The sequence below is a fragment of the Trachurus trachurus genome (genome assembly GCF_905171665.1).
Source record: "Trachurus trachurus genome assembly, chromosome: 3".
NCBI classification, from domain to species: domain Eukaryota; kingdom Metazoa; phylum Chordata; class Actinopteri; order Carangiformes; family Carangidae; genus Trachurus; species Trachurus trachurus.
This window is the reverse complement of record NC_139893.1, coordinates 2,575,890-2,598,991: the sequence shown is the minus strand read 5'-3', so window position 1 is coordinate 2,598,991 and position 23,102 is coordinate 2,575,890. Positions and strand designations below refer to the sequence as shown.

At 42.5% G+C, this 23,102-nt stretch overlaps 1 protein-coding gene across 1 annotated transcript in view; it reads left to right on the top strand.

The window, feature by feature from the left end:
- Window positions 1-571: 571 nt before the first annotated feature.
- LOC311008062 (coiled-coil domain-containing protein 81-like) overlaps window positions 572-23,102 on the top strand; it is a gene marked incomplete at both ends in the record, with an annotated part of 34,987 nt that continues 12,456 nt past the window's right edge. The window contains 9 exons of the mRNA XM_084001495.1: window positions 572-577; window positions 1,703-1,856; window positions 2,618-2,805; window positions 2,925-2,999; window positions 3,098-3,260; window positions 13,678-13,798; window positions 13,915-13,998; window positions 21,539-21,614; window positions 22,039-22,142. Coding sequence (XP_083857621.1) covers window positions 572-577; window positions 1,703-1,856; window positions 2,618-2,805; window positions 2,925-2,999; window positions 3,098-3,260; window positions 13,678-13,798; window positions 13,915-13,998; window positions 21,539-21,614; window positions 22,039-22,142 — 971 coding nt within the window. The remainder of the gene's footprint in view (window positions 578-1,702; window positions 1,857-2,617; window positions 2,806-2,924; window positions 3,000-3,097; window positions 3,261-13,677; window positions 13,799-13,914; window positions 13,999-21,538; window positions 21,615-22,038; window positions 22,143-23,102) is intronic.

Here is a 23,102-nt window from a genome sequence, read left to right as displayed (position 1 = left end):
CGAACTGTTCAGCTGGCTCCACTTGACGCTATAGTTCAAGCCTCACCTGTAGTAGCCTAAACCTCACCTGGTCCAAACCCACACCAGTTTTCGTCCTCCCCAGTGAGTCCGAGTTCGAGTCCCTCGCTGGTCCTTTTCTGCGTGTTGCGCTCACCCCTCGGTTCCTGTCTCTCTCCACCTGTCCTCTTGAAATAAAGGTGTAAAAGTCCAAAAAGATACTTTAAACCCCTCATCAAAGGTAGGCTACAAAGTGAATATAGATTGTGACACTTAGCCTATTAAATAGCTCACAAAATGTAGGCTATTCATTTATTTTATCATGTGATATTCATCACATTTATCAACCATTTCATATGGTTCATCACATTTATTTCACAATTGACTGTAGAAAATCATATTTACCAGATCAATCAAGATGAAGTAGGCTAATAGCGGTTTTAGTGCCTCAGTTTCATTTTATTATTTTTTAAATTAATTTTATCTTTATTGGTGTAGCCTAGCCTACATGATTTTATTTTATTATTATTATTATTATTATTTTTACATATGAATTTCATTATCATTAGGCTACATGAGGGTGAGTGTGTAAAAACATCGGCAGAACTGTCTTTTCATAAGTCACATGGTTACAAAACTGGCATTCGTGTTCGCCACTTAACGGAGCGGAAAGTCGAAGTGTCAGGCTCTGGTCCATAGATAGGCTGTAGAAACTTTTATACTTTCTGTAGAGTTTCTATGCTCTGGTCATATTTCTTATGTTATTATTATTCTTTTATTTCTTCTAACATTGAGTAGGAAATTGCCCTATTTTTAATCAACTTTTCTGACTCTCTCTCTCTCTCACTGTGGTAACATAATGACCTCATTATGGTTTCAGACTGACCTCAGCATAGTTTCAGACTGAAGGTGTATTGTAGCTACAGTACTTGCTCCTGGCTGGTCAGAAGGGTGACTTGACGTGTGACGCGCGCTGGGAAGGTCCGGAGCGCTGCAGAGAAAACAGCTCCTTCAGTGTTCTGTGGGATTTCTCACCTGGAAATTTTTATTTCCCTCAGTTCTTCCGAAACCGACATGACTGATTTACTGCGACTGGTTTCAGAATCACCGGACAGGCGGAGTTTACCGACACTGACCCGGCTTTCTGGGAACGGTCAGTGGTGTGTGTGTTTTGTTACTGTGTGTGTGTGTGTGTGTGTGTGTGTGTTATTAGGCTACTGTTCTGCTGTGAGTTGACACCATGTCATCCTGTTATTCTGTTCTTGTCTTTCAGATATTCACTCTATTTGGGCTGAAGTTTCTGCTTATATTGACCGTCAGCTGAACTCACACAAGGTTTATCATATCTATCTATCTATCTATCTATCTATCTATCTATCTATCTATCTATCTATCTATCTATCTATCTATCTATCTATCTATCTATCTATCTATCATTTTAAGATAGTACTGTAATGTGTAAGTTGTATTTAACCAGCCTTGATACTGTTGTATAGTGTAACCTGAGGTATTTCATCAGGTCTTCATATGTTTTATGTAAAATATTATTTACAAAATCAAGCACAAGTCAATAAAGGTTTATTCCTCTGAAGTATAAAGACTTGTACGTGTATCCATCCATCCATCCATCCATCCATCCATCCATCCATCCATCCATCCATCCATCTGTCTATCTAATCAATAATTGATTGATCCTCTGTAACAGGGGGTCCACCTGGCTGGACTCGGGACTTTCACCTTCTCTCTGCAGAAACTGAACGTGGGAACCAGACTGTCTGAGATCCGACGACCCGTCTTCCTACTGTCCGGGAAACTGGTTCAGTCTCTGGGTCTGAAGCAGAACAGGCCTCTGGCTCCAGGTTATCAATCAATTATATGCAATATATAGGCCTATATAAATTATGTATTTATTAATAAATCAATAACTATGACCAGCAGCAAGGAAACACACACAGCCAGTCCTTTCAAAAATAAAACAAAATCCAGGCAACTACTGTAACACTCAAAAACTCACTATAACCTAGGCCTATATTTGCATTTTCTGTACAAAACCTAAAGCATAAAGAAATAAAGCATTAAAAAAAAAGAAGCAGCTAAGTTTTTTTTTTTTTTTTTAAATATGTTCATTGATTTTCAATGAAGAGAAAAATGAAAAAAGAAAATAAGTAGAGGAAAAAGAGAAGAGAGAGAGAAAAAAGAAAAAAGTAAAGAACACAGCACATCAAGCACAACAATATTTCATGGTCATAAAATGAGTACTATAGATAGAATATAAAAGTAGAAAAATAAATAAATAATAGTAAAATGAATAGGTCAGTAGACATTTACATCATCATACTCTTGTTTGCACTGCGAGGTTTTGTACAATAGCCAGTGTCTATGGGCTCACATTTTTAAGGTAATTCAGTACTGGGTCCCACAAAACCTAAACATAAAGAAATAAAGCATTAAAAAAAAAAGCAGCTAAAATTTGGACTGCACTGACAAAACAAACAGATAAACTGCATGCAAACTGATTTGACTCAATTCAATGTGAGTGTTTCTGAAGGAACTAGTTTTGCAGGTGAACAAAGGAGCAGTGTGTGTGTGTGTGTCTCTCTCTGTGTGTGTCTCCCAGCAGCAACACACGTGCCGGTGCAGCAGCTGAACTTTGCAGCTGTGGCTCAGGAGAGTGGGTTCAGTCGGGACGTGGTGGAGCGCTGCGTCAGAGAAACTCTCCTGATCCTCGGCAGAGCTCTGGCCTCCGACCAAAACGTGTCCGTCACCTTCCAGGGAGTCGGAGTTCTGCTCTTCAAGAACAACAAGGTGGTGCTGTTAATGCTGCTGCTGCTGCTGCTGCTGCTGCTCCTGTTTTCCTTCTTCTGTGTCTAATATTGTGGAGGTTTGGTCATTAAATCTGATTCATCTGGTTTGATGTGCTTCTAAAGGTCCGCATGAAATTCAACCGTGATTTCATCAACACTGTGGATGGAAGCGGCCGGCTGCTGCTGGCCAAGAAGAATGTAAGTAAATGCATAATGTGTTTGCATGTTGCATAGTTTACAGTAAATAATGAGGGATATGTAGTGTAGTGTTGTATGTGTTTCTGTTGTCTCTGCAGGGATCTTTCCTGTCCGGTGGACTGTCCCGGCTCCAGAGACCAGAGTCCATCAGGCCCGTCACCCTGCCCACGGTCTGCTGCTCCGCTCAGCAGAAACACAGAGCTGCTGACAGAGACAGGAGGACGAGGCTGTCACCGGCTGCAGAGGACAGGACTGCAGGAGGTAAACAGGACTGGAGAGGACAGGAGAGGAGAGGAGAGGACGGGAGAGGACAGGAGAGGACAGGACAGGACAGGACTGCAGGAGGTAAACAGGACAGGAGAGGACAGGAGAGGACGGGACTGCAGGAGGTAAACAGGACAGGAGAGGAGAGGTCATAAGAAGTCATAACAAGACAAGATAAGACAAGTCAGGACAAGACTTTTGACTCATTAGATATGAAGCAACTGTCGACATATGATGCTCATCCTGTTTGACTCACAGCAGCTTTACTGTGAACTTTGGACAGTTGGACATGTTGTCTAGCACCTTGGAGAGCGCAGCAGCTTCATCCTGTTAATGATTAAATCAGAGATAGGTTGTGTTTCTGTGGAAATACTGAAGAATGAACAGTTTGACGTGCAGCAGGGGAGGAGTATAGGCTAGAATTCACAATAACAGGATCAAGGACCACTTGACTTGTACAATTTTTGTGACGTACTTTCACTTTAAGAAGTTACTGTACACTCACCTCCGGCGGTTGCACTGCAAAAACTCAAAATCTTCCCAAGAATATTTGTCTTATTTCTTGTCAAAATGTCTAAGTTCTAGTCAAAACTAATCTATTTCCACTTAAAATAAGACTCATCACCTAAACCACCTGTTTTTAGATCATTTTCACTTTTTTCAAACAAACTTTCACTTGAAATAAAAATCTGCCAGTGAAAGCAAGTTTTTTGTGCTTGTAATAAGGAAGAAAAACGGATTTTTTCTACTTATTTCAAGTGAAAATATGCTTGAAAGTAGTAAAAAAAAAAAAAAAAGGGTCAAAAAACAAAAAACAAGCTACTTTTAATGTGATGAGTCTTATTTTAAGTATAAGGAGATTTGTTTTGACTAGAAATGACATTTTGACTAGAAATAAGACAAATATTCTTGGGAAGATTTTGAGTTTTTGCAGTGCATCTTTACCATAGCGCTTGCTGTAGCCTATTTAGATTAGCCTACATATAGCTAACTCTCTCATTCTACATTCATAGTCATGTCTGTACATGTTGTTACTAGTATAGTCGGTTCCGTTTGCATTTTTGTATATTGGTCGAAGCATTTGTGATCATTTAATCATTGATCGCATTTTGCTGTTACCCGGCGCCCGGCTAACTTAGCATAGCTACTGGCTAAATGAAAATTAGAGGCTAGATAAAATTACATAGTAACACTTTCATTGTTTTTGTACATATTGGTATAGTTTCAGTTAGTGTTCAGTTTGTAGGCCTATAGTGTTCCGAAAAATTTTGATCATTTTTAATCATTAGCTAGGCTACTTGTCGTTCGTAGCGTTAGCTTAACCTGCCGCTAGCTCTCTGCTGAGCATCAGCGGAAAATTAGTGAAAAGTCACGGAGAACTAAAACATGAGGAGCAAAGAGAGGCGGAAAATAGTCCGTCTAAACTCCGTAGAGCTGGTTGCCCTCTTCATAAACATTACGGTGTTTTTGTTTTTTTCTTTTTAAATAAAAGGGAGCGGCTAACGGAAAAATGCGATCAATGATTAATGATCACAAATGCTTCGACCACTATAAAAATGCAAACGGAACCGACTATACCAGTAACAATATGTACAAACATGAATGAAGAATGAAAGTATAGGCTAAGTTAGCCGAGCGGCTAACGGCAAAATGCGATCAATGATTAAATGATAAAAAATGCTTTGACTACTATAGAAATACAAACTGAACTGACTATACTATTAACAACATGTACAAACATAACTATGAATGTAGAATGAGAGAGTGTTGTAGGCTAGGCTAATCTAAATACAGCAAGCGCTATGATAAAGACCATAACTTCTTAAAGGGATAGTTCAACATTTTGGCAAATTGGCCCATTGCCATAATCCCTATAGTCATAGCAGTAGGTTCGTTACCTTTATTTGTCGGTGTAAGCTATTTTTAGAACGGAGGAGCGGAGCGGCGAGCTGCTCAGAGCTACACTACGGAGGCTCATGGGATTTCTTGGTTTCCCTCATCAAACTCATCAAATACATAACCCAACAACTCCAAAAGGCTGTCGTGGACAAGTTGTGACCTGCACATTCACCACGCTATGAGATAATAATGGAACGTTACGAAACGGAGCCGTTTTCGAGGTAAATACAGGTAAATACAGAGTCTGCTTGCTGAAAAACTGTCCCTGAAGGCAACGTGCATCAGCGGTGTTGTGGCTGTCTTTCAACAAACTTCAGCCGCTGAGGAACTTAAAGCTCTTTTGTGACGCGTCCAAGAACTCCATGGGTCCACGATGAATTTAAAGTGTTTATTGTGACAAAAATCAAAAAGAGCCAACAAGCAGTTATATCAAAAGGGAAATTAATACGTGCCCTTTCAATAGATAATAATAATGATACTGGTGAGATGATAAGGTGAAAATGATGGTAAATTGACGGTCAACAAAAAATATATGAGCTTAGTTCTCTCTCTCTTTGTGTTCAAAACTCCCGCCACCACACACACACACACTCACTAAGTAAAGAAAATAACCACACCCCCTCAATGTGTGAATGCAAATGACATCATCAACGCAATGACGTCAAGCCTACAGCAAATGGCAGGGAAAATATATTTTAGCTTCTACAATACCGGCCCCTAATTATTATAACTCAAACAATAATAATTACCCAATAAATGATAATCACACACACAAGTACATTTCAATAGAGAGTCCATTATGAAGATCTTCTTTCTTCATGAGAATGCTATAAGTGCATACAGTCTTGGAAAGAGTGATCTACTGTCACTCTGGATCAGTCCATAGTCAATAGTGTATGTACTGTTATGTGCAAGGGGCAAAGGTCAAAGTCCAAAAACAAAAAACAAAGTCAGTCTGGGCTTTCACAGTTCTTCTGACTCCAATAGAAGGCAGATTTTGTTGATTGGTCTGTTCAGAAATCCAGTCTTGGTCTTGATCCGGACATGACGAACGAGTCCTCTCTTATCCAGAATAGTCTCTGCGATTTTTCCAGTCAGCCAGGTGTTTCGAGGTGCTGAATCATCCATGATGATCACGACGTCTCCTGGTGTGAAGTTGCGTCTGATTTTAGACCATTTCTGTCTCTCCTGAAGTTGTGGAAGATATTCTTTAACCCACCTTTTCCAGAACAGATCTGACATATACTGGATTTGTCTCCACCTGCGTCGAGCATATATGTCATCCTGTGTAAACTGTCCTGGTGGCAATAAAGGCATGGTTTTAAGAAGAACAAGGTGGTTTGGAGTGAGTGCTTCAAGGTCATTTGGGTCTGTAGAAGCCTTGGTGATTGGGCGGCTGTTGAGGATCGCCTCAGCCTCACATAAAACTGTGTGAAGACCCTCTTCATCAAGAGTTTGTACATTTATGGTTGAGTTCAGAATCTTCCGCACTGATTTAATCAATCTTTCCCATACACCGCCATGGTGTGAGCCAGCAGGGGGATTGAAGATCCAGTTGATTCCCTTGTTAAGCAGAGTGTTGTGAATCTGATTTTGATTCCAGCTTTCAATTGCTTCTTTCAACTCCCGCTGAGCTCCAACAAAATTGGTGCCATTATCAGATCGAAGTTCTTTTATCTGACCACGTCTGGCTACAAAGCGCCGAAGGGCATTGATGAAAGAGTCTGTGTCAAGTGACGATGCCACTTCAATGTGAACTGCTCTTACAGCCAAACATGTGAAAATAACACCATAGCGCTTCACAACTTTCCTTCCATGCTTCACTCCAAAGGGTCCAAAATAGTCCACTCCAACATATGTGAATGGAGGTTCACCTGGAGTGACTCTGTCCAATGGCAAGTCTGCCATCTGCTGTTGACCTGGGGTAGCGTTTACACGCCGACAAATAACACATCTTGACAGTATCTTTCTGATCAACACAGTGGCGCCAGGAATCCAGTATTTTTGACGTAGGACAGATAACATATGGTTGCGACCACCATGACCCACCTTTGCATGAATATGTCGCAGAACCAGATCAGAAATGTGGAAATCTTTAGCCAATATTACTGGATGTTTCACCTCTTCTGGCATCGCTGCTCTGCTTAATCTGCCTCCAACCCGCAACACATCTTTGTCCAAAATGGGATTGAGTTTATGAATGTGGCTGGTTCGCTTGACATCCATTCCTTTCCTTAGACTTGCAATTTCATCTGCAAACCTCCTCTTCTGACAAAAGCAGATTATCTCCATTTCAGCAGCAGCCAGTTCCTCCACGGTGAGATGAGGGTTTTCCAGAGTCTGAAGATTTCCTGTATGGTTTTGTGGTAAGTTCTTGTGAACATCGACATGAGTTGCTTGTTTTCCTTTTCTGCTAAGACACAAAAGCAGTTTTTTAAATCTGAGTATCCATGCTACAGCTCTTTTCAGATGAGTCCAGGTAGAGAAATTATGGATGAAGTGTGTTACTGGATCCATGGTTTCAGTCGTTACCTGAGTAGCATTTACAGTGATGCTCTTGACTTCAGAGTCTTTTGGTGAGATTTTTTCCAAACCATCCGGATTTCGAGGCCACTCTTCCTGAGACTGAAGAAGAAATTCAGGCCCAGACAGCCATATTTCTTTCCGAAGAAAAGTTTCAACTCTCAAACCCCGTGAAGCCAGGTCTGCTGGGTTGTTAGTTGTGTTGACATATCTCCACTGTTGTGCATGTGAGACCTTGTGAATTTCAGTTACTCTGTTGGCCACAAAAGTGCGGAATCTGGTGGTCTTGTTGTTGATGTATTTAAGCACAGAGGTGCTGTCAGTCCAGAATATGGAATCTGCTAAATCCATCTGCAGCTCTTTTCTCCATACAGTGTCCATCCTGCTTGCCATTGTAGCTGCAGTTAACTCCATTCGAGGGATAGTGGCTGGCTTTAATGGAGCCACTCTTGCTTTTCCCATCACAAATCCACAGTGTGCTCGGCCATGAGTGTTATGCAAGAGCAGATAGCTGACAGTTCCATAACCATCTTCACATGCATCTGAAAAGTGATGTAGCTGAGCAGATGCAACTGTTCCAAAGTCTGTGGGTTTGAAGCATCTATCAACCTTGAAGTCTTCTAACTCATGAAGCTCTTGAATCCAACGCATCCATTCCTGCACAGTGGAATCAGTTAAAGCATCATCCCAACCAACCTTTTTTCTGCACAAATCTTGCAGGATTTTCTTGGCAGTCAAGACGACAGGCGACAATATTCCAAGGGGATCATATATTGAGCTCACTGTGGAAAGAATTCCCCTTCTGGTGAGTGGTCTGTCTTTGAGGGTGATTTTAAACTTGAAGACGTCAGACTGTACGCACCATTGTACACCAAGTACTCTCTCCACAGGTAGGTTGTCACAATCCATGTCCAAATTCTTCATTTCTTTTGCTTTCTCTGTTTCAGGTATGGATACCAACACACAACGGCTGTTACTTATCCACTTGTTAAGCACAAACCCTCCTTTGAAACAAATAGCTCGCAGCTCATGATAGAGAGCTATTGCATCCTCTTCTGAAGCTACTGACGCAAGGCAATCGTCCACATAAAAATTGTTCATGACAGTGCTTACAGCTTGAGGGCTGAACTCTTTCACATTGTCCTCAGCACATCTTCTAAGTGCAAAGTTTGCACAACTGGGGGACGAAGTCGCTCCAAAAAGATGCACCGTCATTCTGTATTCCTCCATGTTCTGACTGTAGTCTCCATCAGGCCACCAGAGGAATCGCAACAAGTCCCGGTCTTCACTTGGCACCTTGACTTGATGAAACATTGCCTCAATATCTGCAGCGATGACAACAGGTTCTTTGCGGAATCTAGTCAAGACTCCTATTAGTGTACTGGTCAGGTCTGGCCCCTGTAAGAGCTGAGAATTCAGTGACACTCCCTGAAACGTTGCTCCACAGTCAAACACCACTCTTAGTTTCTTCTTTTGTGGATGTAAGACTCCATGATGTGGCAGATACCATTTTCTGCCGTCGCTGCGTTCCAAGACACAATCTGGTACCTGTTCAGCATAACCTTTGGTTAACATGTCAGACACAAAGCTGGTGTACTCAGAGTGAAAAGATGGATCTCTTTTAAATCTTTTCTTTAAGTTTAGTGTGCGTTGTTCGGCAACACTTCTGTTGTCAGGCAAACATATTTCCTTTTCTTTTAAAGGTAAATTAATGCAATAATGGCCATCAACTAGTCTGGTAGATTGTGAGACCAAATCCAAAAACATCTTGTCTTCCTTTGATGGTTCTTTATCTTCTCTAACACACTCTGGGAAGTCATTTCTGAACTGTTGCTCCCACAGCACGTCAAGTTTCACAACTGAGATCCTGTTGGCATTGACTGTTGACTGTTCCTGAGCATCATCATCCTTTTTCCCAAGTGGTCCATTAACTGTCCAGCCAAGCATGGTTTTTACAGCATAAGGTCCATCTCCCACACTCCGTATAACATCAAGTGGCTCCAGAGCCCTTGGCACATCCAAGCCAATGAGCAGTTCAATCTCAGATTCAATTTCGGGCAAATGGACATTATTCAAATGAGACCACTGTTCAATATCTTTCTGATGTGGGATGTTTCCTTGATGCACAGGCATAGTCTTCTGGGTGTATATACCTGGAAGATCACAAAAATGGCTGCTATCCAGACCAGCAACTTCAAGACCTGAAACAATGTTGGTTCCAACGACCTTTCTTTGACCCATGGTTCTCAAAAGAATACTTGACCTTCTTCCTTGGAGCTTAAGCTTGGTCATCAGGCCCACTGTACAAAACGATGCAGTGCTACCTGGGTCAAGAAATGCATATGTCTGTACTATTGCACTTCCCTTCTTGGCTTTCACTTGTACAGGCACGATTGACAGTTTGCAGTTATCCTCACCGGCCCCAGTAAGACCACTGGTTTGGACCGAAGCTACAGCACTCCTTCTAGCTGTGTCCTTTGTCTCCATTTGCTGTGTGTCCATCTCCTTTTTTCTTTGGTGAATATGCAACATCCTGGGATGCTTTAAACCACATATGTCACAGGTGAGTCGTTTTCTGCAGTCTCTGCTGAGGTGCCCTTTACCCAAACAGCCAAAACATATTCCATTTTCTCTCATGAAAGCGATTTTCTCATCCTGTGTCTTCTTTTCCAATTTTGAACACATATCCAAACCATGTCCACCTTCACAAAACAAACAGCTTTTCAGGCCACACAAACTTTCTCTTTCCTTCGTGCCTTTTCCATTATTTTCTTTAAGTGTCACAGTGGTAGCAAATATACTTCCTTTTATCCTAGGTTGAGGTTGTGACTTGAACCTTCTTACCTCTTTGCTCACTGCTGGAGTGTCTTTTATATCTCCGAACACTGGGTCTGTCAAAATCCTCACTTGTCTTTCCAGGAAATCCACCACATCCTTGAAGGTAGCTCTTTGATTGTATTCTACCTGGAAATCACAAGCCACAGTTCTCCATTTATCCCTCAGCCGATAGGGCAATTTCTTTATGATGAGCATGTTTGAAGGCATGTCCAGCTCCTTCATGTAGTTGACATCTTCCATTGCGTTGCAACATCCTTGAAGAAAAAGGGTGTATGCTTGAAGGGATTTTGTGTCATCAGGTTTTATTGATGGCCATGCAAGAGCCTTATCCATGTAAGCTCTAGCAATTTTGTGCTCGTTGCCAAAATGCTCCTGAAGTAAAGCTTTAGCCTTCCTGTATCCTCTGTCTGAATCCATGTGTAGGCAGCTCCTTACTATTTCCCTCGGCTGTCCTCTTGTGTATTGCTCCAAGTAATATAAACAGTCTCTGTAGTTTTCATTTTTGCTTTCAATACTGTGTTCAAAGGATTTAATGAATGTTTGGTACTGAAGGGGATCACCATCAAAAACTTGAATTTCCCTCTTTGGCATAGAAGAAAGGCATTGTTGATGAATTAACAGAGCAGTGATTTCATTTTGTTTGTCCATGACTGAGTATATGTTGTTCTGTTCACCACTGTTGGAGGTAGGTAAGATGGCTGGTGTTGTCACATGTGCATGATCACCTGCATTCATGATGGTTGAGTTGAGTGTTCTGGGATCTGTATTGGAAGGTTGGGTGTGAGTTGCAGCTGTGTGCGCAGTCGCAGCTCCTATAATGGGTTGTAGATTAGTGATGTTTTGATCTGGGAGACTTTGTCCATGTAGTTGTATGTTTTGTGTATTTGGCACAAAAGCTTTTGCTTCAACATCCAGTGCTCTCTTTCCTTGATACCTTTCAAAATATGACATCATACCATCAGACATTTTAGTTGGATGACTTTGTACACTGGATCCTCTTGATGCTCCAAGTACATGCACCTTGGCCATAGTAGCAGCAATGTCGGCCTCCAGCTCCAGCTGCTCCTTTTTCTTCCTTATCAACTCCTCCTGTTCCTCCAGAACATGTTTATCTTTCAGCATTTTCCGTCGTACAACAAGAGCAGCTACATCAGCCTCGGCTTTAATGCGTGCAGATGAAGTACTTGATGCTTTAGAGCTTGCCTTGGAAGCACTGTGTTTGCTTTTCCTGCTGCTTGCAAGGTTAGACACACTGTCACTTGGTTGGATTAGTTCCTGCACATCAGATGTTGCTTTTGAGGTTAGGTCAGGGGGAGGATTGTCCTGTGGAGGAATTTCCTCCTTTGATTCAACAGGTGCTTTCTCAGGTAAGATGGAAGAAGTGTCTGAATCTGCAGCAGGTAAATTCACAGTCACATGACCTGTTTGCATAGAGTGTCTTTCATTGTCAAAAAGCCATTGTTTCACATCCTCCACAATGCCTGTGTGGTATTTGTTTATGCGTGCAAACCAGTCATTCTGAGTTTCTTGATCCTCCTCAGGAAGCAATACAATCACTGATTCATGGGCAGCTTTTGCACTTTCAAACAGTTGAATCAATCTCTCCAAATTCCATTGCACATCCTTTGCATTTGCATCCCTTTTCATGAGCTCCTTAATTTCACGTGTGAGCCCTTTAAGTTTCTTCACCGCCGTATGACGCTCATGCTGAAGCGTATTAATTTTATAAGCCAGCGCTTTGGTTGTAAGCTTCACCGTCCTCTTCTCCATTCCATCACTCACATCCTTTGCTTCACTCATTTTGACATTTCCAGCGTGCACAGCTCATCAATGATACACAGCAAAGCATAAACACCACGCAACAGATGAATCATGAATCCATTCACAATCTTTCCACAGCTCAACTTTGAGTCCGTGCGCTCTTTTGATTCAACAAGCGCGAGCAGCCACGGTGCCACAAACAATCCACACGGCTTCCAAACTCCGCCGAACTCGGCACGTGCGTCCAGCGCACAAACACACAAGCCAAAACAACAGTCCCAGTCCTCACTGGACAAGCAGCATCCAATTCAAGTCCACACTGTGTTCCAAATTCATCCAATACACAGAAGGAATCTCAACATACCGCTTCTGATGGCTGTGATGCGCCGCCGCTGTGATTGCTTTTCACTCCTTTGTTGTTTTACGCAGTGCTCCGCTGTGATTTCTTTTTCCCATGTCGGTGAGCTGAATCCATTCCCATGAGAATCCAATCCAACTCCGCGATCCAAAGTCTTTTATTTCAACGTTAATATTTTTTGTTGACTAATGTTGTGGCTGTCTTTCAACAAACTTCAGCCGCTGAGGAACTTAAAGCTCTTTTGTGACGCGTCCAAGAACTCCATGGGTCCACGATGAATTTAAAGTGTTTATTGTGACAAAAATCAAAAAGAGCCAACAAGCAGTTATATCAAAAGGGAAATTAATACGTGCCCTTTCAATAAATAATAATAATGATACTGGTGAGATGATAAGGTGAAAATGATGGTAAATTGACGGTCAACAAAAAATATATGAGCTTAGTTCTCTCTCTCTTTGTGTTCAAAACTCCCGCCACCACACACACACACTCACTAAGTAAAGAAAATAACCACACCCCCTCAATGTGTGAATGCAAATGACATCATCAACGCAATGACGTCAAGCCTACAGCAAATGGCAGGGAAAATATATTTTAGCTTCTACAAGCGGTTTTGCATGAATTTGCCTCTAAAACAACTCTGTCTGGTAACGTTGTGTTATTATCTCATAGCGTGGTGAATGTGCAGCTCACAACTTGTCCACCAGAGCGTTGTGGAGTTGTTAGATTTTGTATTTGATGAGGTGAAACCAAGAAATCCCATAATGAGCCTCCGTAGCGTAGCTCTGAGCAGCTAGCGGCTCTGCTCCGCCGTTCTAAAAATAGCTTGCACCGACAATTAAAGGAAACAAACCTACTGCTATGACTATAGGGATTATGGCAATGGGCCAATTTGCCAAAATGTTGAACTATCCCTTTAAAGCAAGAAGTACGTCACATTACATTGTGCAAGTGGTCTATAGTGATCAATCTGCAGCAGTGAACCCACCCACTCAGTGTTGTGTTGATTTTGTTGTTGTTGTTGTGTTGCACAAGTTGCCCCCCTGCAGAGAGAAGCTAAATCCCATCAGCCACTGCAGCCGGCCAAGATGAAAGCTGTCAGCCTGTTGGAGGAGCCGAGTCCAGAACCAGCACCCCCCACGGAGGCCACAGACAAGTACAACACACACACACAGACACACACACAGTGGAGGGGTTCAGATTGCAGCGCACACAGCTGTTGTTTGTGGGTCGGTGGCTCAGTGTGGGTCCTCTACTGTTACTGCCCCTCAGGCCGCGTCCTGCTGCCACATCAATCATGCACAACTGCCCACAGGACAGATTCCTCCTCTGTCACCACCACCGCCCCCCTGCAAGGTGAGCACACGCACACACACACACACACACACACACACACACACACACACACACACACACACACACACACACACACACACACACACACACACACACACACACACACACACACCTGAACACACACATGCACACACACACACATACATAGCCTACCTGTAATCTGGCCAGTCGTCATGGTGAAAAATGCTTCCCACTGAGTCTCTCTGTGTCCATCAGCTGTTAACTGATATTCAGCCTCCACCTCTTTACACCTGAGCTCAGACACTCTGCACTATAGTCTACCCAGGGGGCAAAATCCCAGTTTTTTGGAAAACAGACACGGAGCGTTGTAAAAGGTTTGACACCAGAAATGATCTCTAGGAACTTGAAGGATTAAAACCTGGGTGGACAACCCGGTCAACTAGCTGCTGGAAAGCTACAGGGGCCAAAACCCCTTTCTTGGGTCATTTTGCTGGCGAAATTATTTAAATGCAAATATTTAGGTACTACAATGGCATAAATAGTCATACAACTATAAAATTTGGCAGAGAGTATCTTGACACATAGGGGGAGGCAGGAAAAAAACATTCTGGGGTTTGTTGCAACTGAATTTTAAGATATCACCCTCAACATCCCAAAAAAGACCAAAAAAAATACTGTTCGCCTGACAAATTCTCATGGAAATTATTATTTTTCAGCACTTTATGGAGAATATCTATGCTTAACATGTATATAGAAAACTTCCTTAATTCATAAGCTTCCATTTGAGTCCAAGATCTCAAGCCTTTCTATCTCAAAAGCTCCACTTGCTGTGGCCGACGGTCTTCTCTATCTATCTGTTCACTTTGGGGAGACCAGAAATAGAATGGTTTCTGATCATGTCAGTTAACATGGAGTTTTTCACAATAGGTGTTGCATTGTTTGGAGACAGCCTGTAGCTTTCCAGCAGCTAGTTGACCGGGTTGTCCACCCAGGTTTTAATCCTTGAAGTTCCTAGAGATCATTTCTGGTGTCAAACCTTTTATAACGCTCCGTGTCTGTTTTTTTGCTTTGCCCCCTGGGTACTAGTCTCCACCTGGTGCAGAATCATTAACCTGCTGAGAAGTTTATTTAATTGGCTTCTATCTATCCACATGTCATGGGACATATTATGGAAATATCCGTTTTTGAAAGCTCTTTCACAAAATGTGAGATTTGACAACAGAATCAGTCATGTTCAGGCTCCTGAGGGTTCTTGAAAAAAACGTGGTAGGAGCGCACACCAGAATTGAAGAGGAGCTGACAACCGGAACAAAAACAGTGAAGGAAGAAAAAAGCAGTCGCTCAACTCGTAGCCTTGATGTAGAAAATATATATATAATTTATTAAAAAAGGACCGACGTTTCGACCTCACATAGGTCTTCCTCAGGGTGTACTGGCACAGAACACTGATGAGAGGATAAATAGGTACAGGTGTGTGGGGCTCGAGGGGGGCGTGTCCATCCACAATCGAGCCAAGACGACATCAGTATAAACAGGGTGATTAACCTCATCACGTATTATCACAATGTATGCCACCTTTTTTCTTTTCTTTAACAATAATATAACAAATATATAGAAAATTTTATGGACACCACCATAATGTGGTGCCAAAAAAATGCAAAAAATACAGCCACAACACAAAATACATAGAAATAATTGTATACAAAAATGTCTATATAGGCTACGAGACCCAATCAAATGAAAAGGATGAATAACAATTAGTAGGAATGGGTGTCTGCTATAAACGATATAAAAACTGTGGAGAAATATGAGAAAACAAAACTCCAGAGGGTAAATAAAGTATCTAGCAGAACCAAAAAACGACATCGGACATGTATTGTCAAGTACAGTCAAAAAAATGCACAGTCAGAAAAAGAGAGGGTCAAAAAAACTTTTTCATATTTATCAAAACAGCAGTGCCACTTGCATCGAGAACAAACGATTGCAAGTGACTGCCGAATGCACTTCGCAGCCTAATGTATGTCTGGATTAAAAAAATGTAAACTAATACAATACAGGTGATAAGGCTGGAGGAGTGATGACAAAACCCTCAAACTCCAAGCGGAATAGGAAAAGCTTACAGCTATTTATAAAAAATGTTTCAAATCAAAATCAACATTCAAACCATAAGGGGCCAACGTTTTCAATGAAAAAATCCAAAAAGACTCCCTTCTTAAGAGGAGGGTATCGAGGTCACCGCCTCTTCTGGGGGTGGTCACCTTTTCAATGCCAAGATAGCGGAGGGAGGAGATAGGGTGGCCTGCTTCAATAAAGTGCGCTGCTACAGGATATGTTACATTGTTGCACCTAATAGAGCTTCGGTGCTCGGCTATGCGCACCTTAAGGGCACGGGTGGTTTTGCCGACGTAATGTTTACCACATGGGCAGAAAACTGTGTAAATAACTCCCGTGGTATGACAGGAAATGAGCCCTTTAATGGGGATCTTTTTACCTGAATGTGGGTGTTTAAAAGAAGATGTTTTAAAAGTGCTGTTGCACTGCGCACACGCGCCACATTTGTAATTCCCATCCGGGATAGGGGTAAGCAGGCTCCTGAGGTTGAAATCCATGTGGTTTTACCAGCTGTTCCCTCAGTTGTGTGACAATGATGTCATTAGTTTTCAAATTTGCATAATCCCACCCCTACCTGTACCTGTAGAGGGGGCGGGGCCTGGTGAGCAGTGGCGTACAAACACATGGTATTCAGTAGGTATAGGGAAGAAGAGGGGTGTGACCAACACCAGAGTTTTCACATTTTGTTTCTATACTCTTTATCAGGGCCAAGACACTGTTGTATTCCTAGGAATTCTTCTTTCTTCTTTCTTCTTACAAGGAAATCCTACTTCCCATGGGCGAAAACTCACCAAACTTTACAGTTTCAGTTTCAGTTTAATTTATTGACAAGGGACAATGTAAATTTATAAAACATTGTAAAAAACAAATGTAAATGCACCCGAGTTAGCTAAAAAAGCTAGTTTTCATCGCCAGTCCCTCTGCCTGATGATAAAAGGCAACCTTTAAAAAAAAAGCAACAATGAGGTAAAATACCGAAGACACATTAAAGGAGATATCAGTGAAATGTTTTTGTTAATATAAGTCCTAATTAGTCATATTTTCCGTCAGCAATCACTTACATAGAGTGTTTCGACCGGAACACGAGTCTCTCCGTCACTCTGCTCTGCTGTAACCCGAGGAGAAAATTTTCCTTGTGGGATACAAGTGTTATCCAATGAGGAGAGAGAACGGCATGAAGGGCTGTGTGTGCAGCCAAGGGATGCGCGTGAATGTGGTGACGTAGCACGAGGACCAATTGATGCCTGACAAGGGCGGGGGCTGCTAACTCATGGTGCGTTCAAGGAAACTCGTACTTTGTGTTTTTCCTTCCTGTGAAGTCATACCAGTTCGATCTGGTACGAGTTCACGGGTCAGAAGTTACGAGTGGCCGTTATAGGGAACTTTCACAGACAACAGGATGGTAAAAACACGAGCTACGGGTTACCTGGAACGCTACCAAGTCGTAGTTGTGACTTGAAGCTGTAACTTACGGTTTCAAAAGCCTGCCTTGAACGCAGCATTAGCCGAAACGGCCGTGAAGCTGATATCTCCTTTAATAAATATACATTTGTAACACAATAGACACATTTACGATAGCACCAAAATACCAAAGACACATTCAATTCACATTAATAAATATACATTTGTAAGGCCATAACACACGTTTGCGGTGGCACAATGTAGTTAGTGCTCATAATATAATGACAGAAATGTTCGACCCCATGCCAGATTTACTCAACTCCAAGGACAAATAAGCGTTTAAGTTTTAAAACTTTAAAAATTCCTACCAAACCAACAGTACATGCTACAGTCTTGCAACTTTCACCAAAATGTCACCCCAACACTGCTGAAACTTTTGTCCACTTAAACTTATTACAAATTATGAAGTCCATCACTCTGTTTTTTTCAAAAACTGTAAAACTTATAAAAACCTATCTCCTCCCACAATTTTTGCTCAATTGTCACCAAACTTGCTACAGAGCATCTCCAGACCGTCCTCCACAAAACTTTCTTTCTCAGATTTTTAATTTATCAAAAATTGAGCCTACAGTGCATGAAAACGTTTGACTGTAAACAGTACTGTAAACATATACCATCCAATTCCTGCTAAATACATTTTCAATCTTCCTGAAAAAAATTTACAATATTTTGGAGTCATGGTTGATGAAGTTTGGCAAATACCAGAGTTTTATCTCAAAAATTGAATTTTCTAGAATATTTTGAGTTCTGCTCTCATGGAAACAACTGCAGTCAATGTAAGAGTGGCATTTTTAAACATCAGATTTTCTGTTATGAAGCAAAACACTTATCATTAAAAACAAAGCACCGACATTTCCATGGTGTCTAGATGCATTTTGACCATTTTTGAAATCTGCCTCGACAACTGCTGCTCGGATACTGACTCCCTGAGTCTATTTGAGAAGTCACACAGCAGATCTTACTCACAAACAATTAGCTCAGTGAGTTAGGAGCTGGTTCTTGCTGTCAGAGGATGTGGGTTCAAGCCCCAGCAAGGGTGATGATGATGACACATCAAAATACCAGTTTGTCTTCGTCAAACAGATGTCATGATGTGAATAACTTACTCAGTTTGTGAAGCCACCGTAGCACTGCCACTTGTCCATTAGCTCAGTGTGATAGACAAAGGTCTTTGATTCCAGAAATTGTGGGTTCAAACCTAAACTGGCGCAAAATGAACATTATAAGGTCAACTGTCCTGTCTTCCTATTCTCCTGTTTGTTGCTCAGAATTTGCCTGAGACCCATCGCTGCGCAGTATTGTTGACTAGCAATTGTGTTGTTGTTTTTTGTCTGTTTGTGTTGGGAGTATGTCATTTAAAAAAAAGAAACAGGACACACAGGAAGTAGGCTAAACAAGTACCAAGTGGAGACGGGGTAGTAGTTAAAGCAGAAGTAAGCTGAATATTTGTGTTAATATAAGTCTTAAATAGTTGTATCTTCCGACAGCAATCACTTATATAGAGTGTTTGGACTGAAACACGGGTCTGTCAGTCACTCTGCTCTGCTCTGAGCCGAGGAGAACTTTCCTTGTATCCTACAACCTTTATCCAATGAGGAGAGAGAACGGCATAAAGGGGCGGTCCTCTCTGTGTGTGCAGCCAAGGGATGCGCCTGAATGTGGTGACGTAGGGACGAGGGCGGGGACTGCTAACTCCATCTGCTGACAGGAAGTTAGCCAAAACCACCGGATCGCTTACTTCTGCTTTAATAAGCTAATGCTTCTTCCTACTCCTTTTCAAACATGCAAGGTTGCATTGCAGAATACCATACTGCAGAACAAAACGTTATAAAAACAGCTTTGTTCCAGCTGCAGTAACACTGGTAAACAAGCTGTAGTTTGCACAAAAGCTGCACAAGTCACTTTTCGGAGCACGATGTATCCCCTTTTTATCTCATTGCTTTTATTTATTTACTCTTAACTCATTGAGTGCCAGCCCTTTTATAAAATGGTCAGTGCCATGTGCCAGCGTTCTGGGGCATTTTGAGTAATATGTCAAGACCCAGAGAATATTTTGTACTATGACTCTGAAAACACCAAACAGCTCAAAGGAAAGAGGAGACTCTCTATTTAACTAGGGAAAAAACCATTTGTTTGTACCTTGTTCCATTCTTGATATATCTTAAGTTGAATAGAGCCTGGTTGCACCAAAAAGACCACTTTTTTTCTAGAAAGCTGAGAAAAATGCATTTTTGTGAAAGAGAGTCTCTCAAGAAAAATAGTGATTCATCCGTTTTAATTTTGGCTTCAAAAACATGTAAGACGTCTGAAAATTTCATTTCACATGTTTTTTCATTGACCCCCCCCCCCCCCCCCCCCCAAAAAAAAAAAAACAAAACAAAACAAAACAAAACAACAACAACAACAACAACAACTAAAATACAACAAGTACGAGCGGTTGCTGCCCCCTCAGCCTCTCCTACGCCCCCCTCCCCTCCCCTCCCTCTCCTCCCCCGTCCCCCCTCCTCCCCTCCTTCTCCTCCTGCTGCATCCCCTCGTCTCTGAAGGAGGGAGGGAGACGTCGTGGCGTCTTCAGCCTCTCTGCTGGACGCGGCCGCGGCAGCGACGCACCGCGCTGATCTCTCGGTTCGTCGTCACGTCGGTCACTGACTCCGCGATCCGCCTCCGCTTTCGCTTCGGCATTTCGGTGCTGATCATCTAGATGAGTTTACCTTTCCTGCGTCCTCCGATCACTTCATGCTGGAGCTATGCTAATAGCATCCGTGGCTAAGCTTTCCTCCAGCTCCACGTTACACTTGTTCCAGGCTCTGCCCGTCGTTTTCTCTAGAAATAGAAACTTTTTCCAACTTTGTTATCTCCGTACCGATCGCGCTCGTCTTCTCCTTCTTCTTCACTTCTTGCTCTGATCTACAGTCTCATTCGTTCTACACATCCCAGAAGCCCCAAAATTACTCAGAGTGTGCGCAACAGGGTCCCCATTTACCAGCCGCAGAAAACTGCATTTGACGTCTATGGACGTCAATGGCACTCAAGCGTTGGATTTTGATTGACGTCCATAGACGTCAATGGCACTCAATGAGTTAACTTGTAGGAAATTTTGCTCTTGGTGTTTTTAATTCTTCTTTTTTAAAACTATTTTAATTATGTGTTTTTAGTTTAATGTTTTTTTACTTTTTATATTTATTTCATGAACTGCAGCACTTTCTGTCGATCCCAAGCTGTCTCTTGTTTTATGTGTATGTGTTCTTTTTAAATGTCCTGTTTCTGATTTGATTGTTCGTTTACTGTTGCTTGTTTAAAGGTGTACAGAAATGGCCATTTGTCCTGTTTGTCGCGCCGAGTTGTCACGAGCTGCAACACGAGTTTACCCGAGTAAGGAGAACGAATTTGATTGGTCGTTATCGAGCGGGCGGGATATTCAAAGCTTGGGGCGAGACCGAGCTCCGTGTGTGTGTGTGTGTCTCAGACGTTTGAATGACGGATGACGGATCCAATATCAGTGGCTGGTGAATCGTGTACAGGCTGACGTATAATCCGTGCGCCTGCATTATCCAATGCGAAAAAAAAAAATACACACTTTCATCCCGGATTTACGCAAAAATAGAATTTTGCACAAAGTTTGGCCTCCATCGTCTGATAGATGAGTTATCACACTAATGTTATGATCCAGAGTGGGCTTAAATTCAGTTTTCTTTTCTGTACACCTTTAACTCTCGACTGCAAAACTAGTTTACCCTTGGGTATCAATAAAGTAACCTGAACCTGAACCTGAAGGTTGCATTGACCAAGTGCTTTACAGTAGATGTGCTATATATTACTCACATCTTTGAAATAAAGCTTCATCCAACAGGGTGCCAAAACTTTTGCATGCCACTGTAAATTACATTTCTACTGGGGCACAGCTCATTTATTGGGCCTCGTGCCCCAGTAAAAGCCAGAGAACCTCTCTCTCTCTCTCTCTCTGAACACATTATACAACAGTGAAGTGTCTTGTTTCTGCTCCCAGGCCCGACACCGGCATCTCCAAAGTGGAGGAACCTCAGGTGAATGTCAGCTGCTCCGGCCACGTCCGTGCTGGACAGGTGAGTCCAGAAGGCTCCGGTCTTCCAGACACCAAATAACACTGAATAATTACATTTGAAAAAACTCTGGTCAAGTTTGACGTGGACAGACTGAGTCCAGTTTTTATGGCTCACGTCTCTGTCTCTGTCCAGGGAGCTGTGGTCTTGTTTGCTTCATTTTCCCGTCTGCAAACTCACTGTGATTTTAGTCTCTCTGTTCCCACGGTGTTATTTTCAACTGCAGCGGTTTCTGTATAAAAAAGCCGCAGACAGGAGATTTTTAGTTACGTGAGGTGACACACAGAGAGAGTAAACACAGAGAGAGAATGAGTGTGTGCTCAACTGTTTACTCTCACTGCCACCATCCCTGTTATTGTACCTTGAATATGTCAACAACCGCGGCCCTGTATGTATTTAAAGCTGAAAGCTGGCGTCCTGGTTGCAGGAGCTGTGCTACCTGTGCATGCAGCGAGCTCAGAGGAACGTCCCGGTGTCTCTGAGGGAGCAGCAACAGGCCGAGGACGAGGCTCAGGAGAAGCTGCTGCTGCTGCAGGACGAACAGAGGGAGCAGCAGAGCGTGGAGGAGGAACAGGTGAGGAACAGCACCATGAAAATGGAGGAAAGCCTTGTATTTGTACTGTAGAAGCTGAGTCTCGTACTGGGCTGTGGCATTATTATCTTCCTGTAACTTTAGCCATTTCTAGCAAATCATAAAATACACGCTAAGTGGAGGTTCCGGTTGTCCGGGCTGCCAGATGTGTCCGGGGCCGCGACTGGCGATGACGTGGCACATGGTGGCGTAATGCAATTACTTGGATGCTACCGCGGTTGTTGGCTAAGTTAGTCACTTCGCCCCATAGTAAATATTGGACTCATTTGTCAAAAGCCACATCTCTTCTGAACAGTTTGACACGAAAAAGCCCGGACACATTTGGTACCTACACCGGCAAGATGGCGAGCTGAGCAGTTGCATCCGTATGAACTCTTCAATGAGGCTCAATGTAATAGTTATTTAAAGCAGAAGTAAGCAATATTTTTGTGTTAATATGAGTCTTAAATAGTTATATCTTCCGACAGCAATCACTTACATAGAGTGTTTGGTCTGAAACACGGGTCTGTCAGTCCCTCTGCTCTGCTCTGAGCCCAGGAGAAAACTTTTCTTGTATCCTACAAGTTTTATCCAATGAGGAGAGAGAACGGCATGAAGGGCTGTGTGTGCAGCCAAGGGATGTGCGTGAATGTGGTGACGTAGGGACGAGGGCGGGGGCTGCTACTCCATCGGCTGACAAGAAGTTATGGTGCGTTCAAGGCAACCCGTAACTCGTGTTTTTCCGACCTGTGAAGTGGTACCAGTTCGATCTGGTACGACTTCACGGGTCAGAAGTTACGAGTGGCCGTTATAGTGACTTTCATAGGCAACAGGACGGAAAAACACGATTTACGGGTTGCCTGGAACGCTACAAAGTCGTAAGTCGTGTCTTGAAGTTTCAAAAGCCTGCCTGGAACGCA